Consider the following 3,116-nt stretch of genomic DNA (forward strand, 5'->3'; position numbering starts at 1 on the left):
GAAGAAGAATATATTTAAGCTTTCACAAGGAGAATATGTTGCTGTTGAACACCTGGAGAATGTTTATGGTCAAAGCTCTGTTCTTGAATCAGTATGTCCTATCCATCCTTTTATTATCCTCTTACTTATTCGAGAAGCAAAGAGTGTTGTAATAACTTAGGAAAAGCATGCCAGAGAAACACTGTATGTTATTCAAACTAACAGATGTTTAAACCTCCTCGTTTCAGATATGGGTCTATGGAAGCAGTTTCGAGGCCTACCTTGTTGCCGTGATTAACCCCAAGAAAGATGCACTTGAAAGGTGGGCCGAAGAAAATAATATAACCAAGGACTACAATTCTCTATGTGAAGATCCAAAGGCAAAAGCCTACGTGCTTGCAGAACTCGTAAATACTGCCAAGGCAAAAAAGGTCATATTTTACTTCTACTTACATTTAGCCATCATCATTTTGAATTAAAAGCTCATAGTCACATTATACATATCAAGTAGAAATTTTTTTTGTTTACATTTAAATCAACATTATCTAATTCTTTTTCCATATTTATAAAAATGTATTTAATTTGAATAAATGGATGGAAGTGCCTATATTATGTGAGTATGTACAGGTTCGTCAGCTGAAGCTTTATTTGATCCTGAATATTGTTTTGTGGCAGTTGAAAGGTTTTGAGTTCATAAAAGCGATTCATCTTGACCCGGTTCCTTTTGACCAAGACCGTGACCTTATCACGCCAACATTTAAGAAGAAGAGACCTCAGATGCATAAATACTACAAGGTACACCAATATTTTGTTGATGAATGACTGAGATTAAATCAGTTGGTTGGTTGGTTGTATATAAGGTAAAAAAAAGTCTAAGAATCAGTAATTTTATTAAATTTTGGTGTATATAATCAATAAAAGAAAAGTAAATAATCTCACATTATTCGATAAAATCTCACACCATTAAAATCATTATTAATGACTACTTAATAACTATAAATCATAAATATTGCTGGCTCTATCATTCCTCGATAGGATAAATTATATTTTTGTTCTAACACTTTTAAAAAATTTTAATTTGATTCAATTTTGTTCCTAATATTTGAAATAAATTTTGATTTTACCTTTTATCTTATTTTTTTATCAATTAAAATTTTTCTTTTCGATTATACCCTTAATTAACCATATGATCACCATCAACATAATCTCATCCTCTCCACTTCCATCATCAGCATCTTCTCATCCCACTACAATCACACCTCCTTACTCCACCCCAAATGCCACTACCTCCACTCCCCCACCTCCATTACCACATCTCTCTCACTCCATCTCCACCATGTCTAACTTGAGAGGTATATTGGTGGTGGTGGAATGAGTGGTTGGAATAATAGATAATGATGTTGATGATAAAAGTGAGAAATCAAAGGAGAGGTTCCTAACTTGAGATTTGGAGATGAGGAAGGATGAGAGAAGATGAGTACGTGATGTTGATGATGATAGTGAGATAAAATTAAGGATATAATTGGAAAAAAAATTAATTAACAAAAAATATGATAAAGTGTAAAATTAAAATTTATTTCAAAGGATATGAACAAAACTAAATCAAATTAAATGTTAAGAATATTTTTAAAATTTTTCGAAAATATTAAAAATAAATTATATTTTATATAATTAGTGGAGGGATCTTGTGCTATTGCACCAGAGATCTTAAAGTCATAGAAAAAAAAACGAAAAATATTATTTATTTAAAATTTTAACTTTGTATATAAATAACATATATAATTCTATAATTTTAAGATAATATAAATATTAATTAATTTACAAATATATTTTTAAAATAAACAAAATTAATATTAATTTTTCAATGTAAAAAAATATTTATGAAGTATATATATTTCTAAAATTTAAAGTTTTATTTATATATGTAAACCATATAACCTAATTTTTCACTAAAGGAATAATTCTTTAATATATAAATTAATATAATGTACAAAAACAGTATGCAAATTAAATATTTAACATGGCATTTAAATTTTTAATCCTATTCCTAAGATGAAAATTAAAAGCAATATCAATGTGTTCATAAAGAAAAAAATATTTTCAAACTAAATTTATATCTTATAACTAAAAGTTTTAATGACTATATTCATAATAAACCATAAATCCATATTCAGTGTTTGTGGTAGTCAAATACGGACTAAAATTACTAAAAATTAGTGGCCTCCAAAATTTTTTAATAAAATATAAATATAACTAAGTTATAAAGCACTATATTTAAATTTATAATTATATTAATAAAATGAATTATGTAACAACAAATAAATTCATAACACAAACCTATCTTTTATAACTATTAAGATAAGATATGGAAAGCTTTTTGGCTTATTTGATCAAATATTATTTATTTTGAAGTATTATCAATATATAAATATAAATATAAATATAAATATTAATAGCTATACCTTAATTTATACGATAAATAAACAAGTTTATAATAATATAAATGTTATATATAAAAATATTAAAATCAGTATTAATTTATAAATTTAAAATATAAAGTTTAGTAATTAAATCAATACTCTTGTTAAAACTAAATTTTTAATTTTATCCCAAAATTACACACACACACACACACACATATATATATATATTATAAAGATAATTTTATCCCAAAATTATACACACACACACGCGATTCTATTATATTATAAAGATAATTACAAAAATTTATTTAGGGTAAATCAAAGCTATATTTGTTAAATGTAAAAAATTAAGTAATAAATATATACTTTAAATCCTAAAAGTTTAACCCAAATTGTAAGTTTTACAGCTTAATTTTTTATAATTGAACAATTAAGTAATATCAATTAATATTTAAATGTAAATTGAATATTAGAAGAATTACAAAAGAATAATCAATATGTCCATTAGTCACTATAGTTATCTGAAGGACATAAATAATAAACATATTTTAATGATTGTTAGAAAATATACAAAAGGATAATTTGTATATCCATTGGTTATTATAGTTAACCAAAATATATTAATTATATACTTTGGTGATGTAATAATAACAAAAATAAAATTAATTCAATTTAATATAGTAATATTATATAAGTATCGGCGGATCTTGGTTT

The 3,116-nt window shown here is 24.6% G+C and overlaps 1 protein-coding gene across 1 annotated transcript in view; it reads left to right on the forward strand.

Moving 5' to 3' along the window:
* Positions 1-3,116, forward strand: part of LOC107479767 (long chain acyl-CoA synthetase 5) — an 8,523-nt gene that overhangs the window by 4,313 nt on the left and 1,094 nt on the right. Inside the window, exons 16-18 of the mRNA XM_052258369.1 lie at positions 1-91; positions 228-410; positions 655-774. The exon at positions 1-91 is cut by the window's left edge and continues 49 nt beyond it. Of these exons, the coding sequence (XP_052114329.1) occupies positions 1-91; positions 228-410; positions 655-774 (394 nt within the window). The remainder of the gene's footprint in view (positions 92-227; positions 411-654; positions 775-3,116) is intronic.

The sequence above is a fragment of the Arachis duranensis genome, chromosome 3 (assembly GCF_000817695.3).
Source record: "Arachis duranensis cultivar V14167 chromosome 3, aradu.V14167.gnm2.J7QH, whole genome shotgun sequence".
NCBI classification, from domain to species: Eukaryota; Viridiplantae; Streptophyta; class Magnoliopsida; order Fabales; family Fabaceae; genus Arachis; species Arachis duranensis.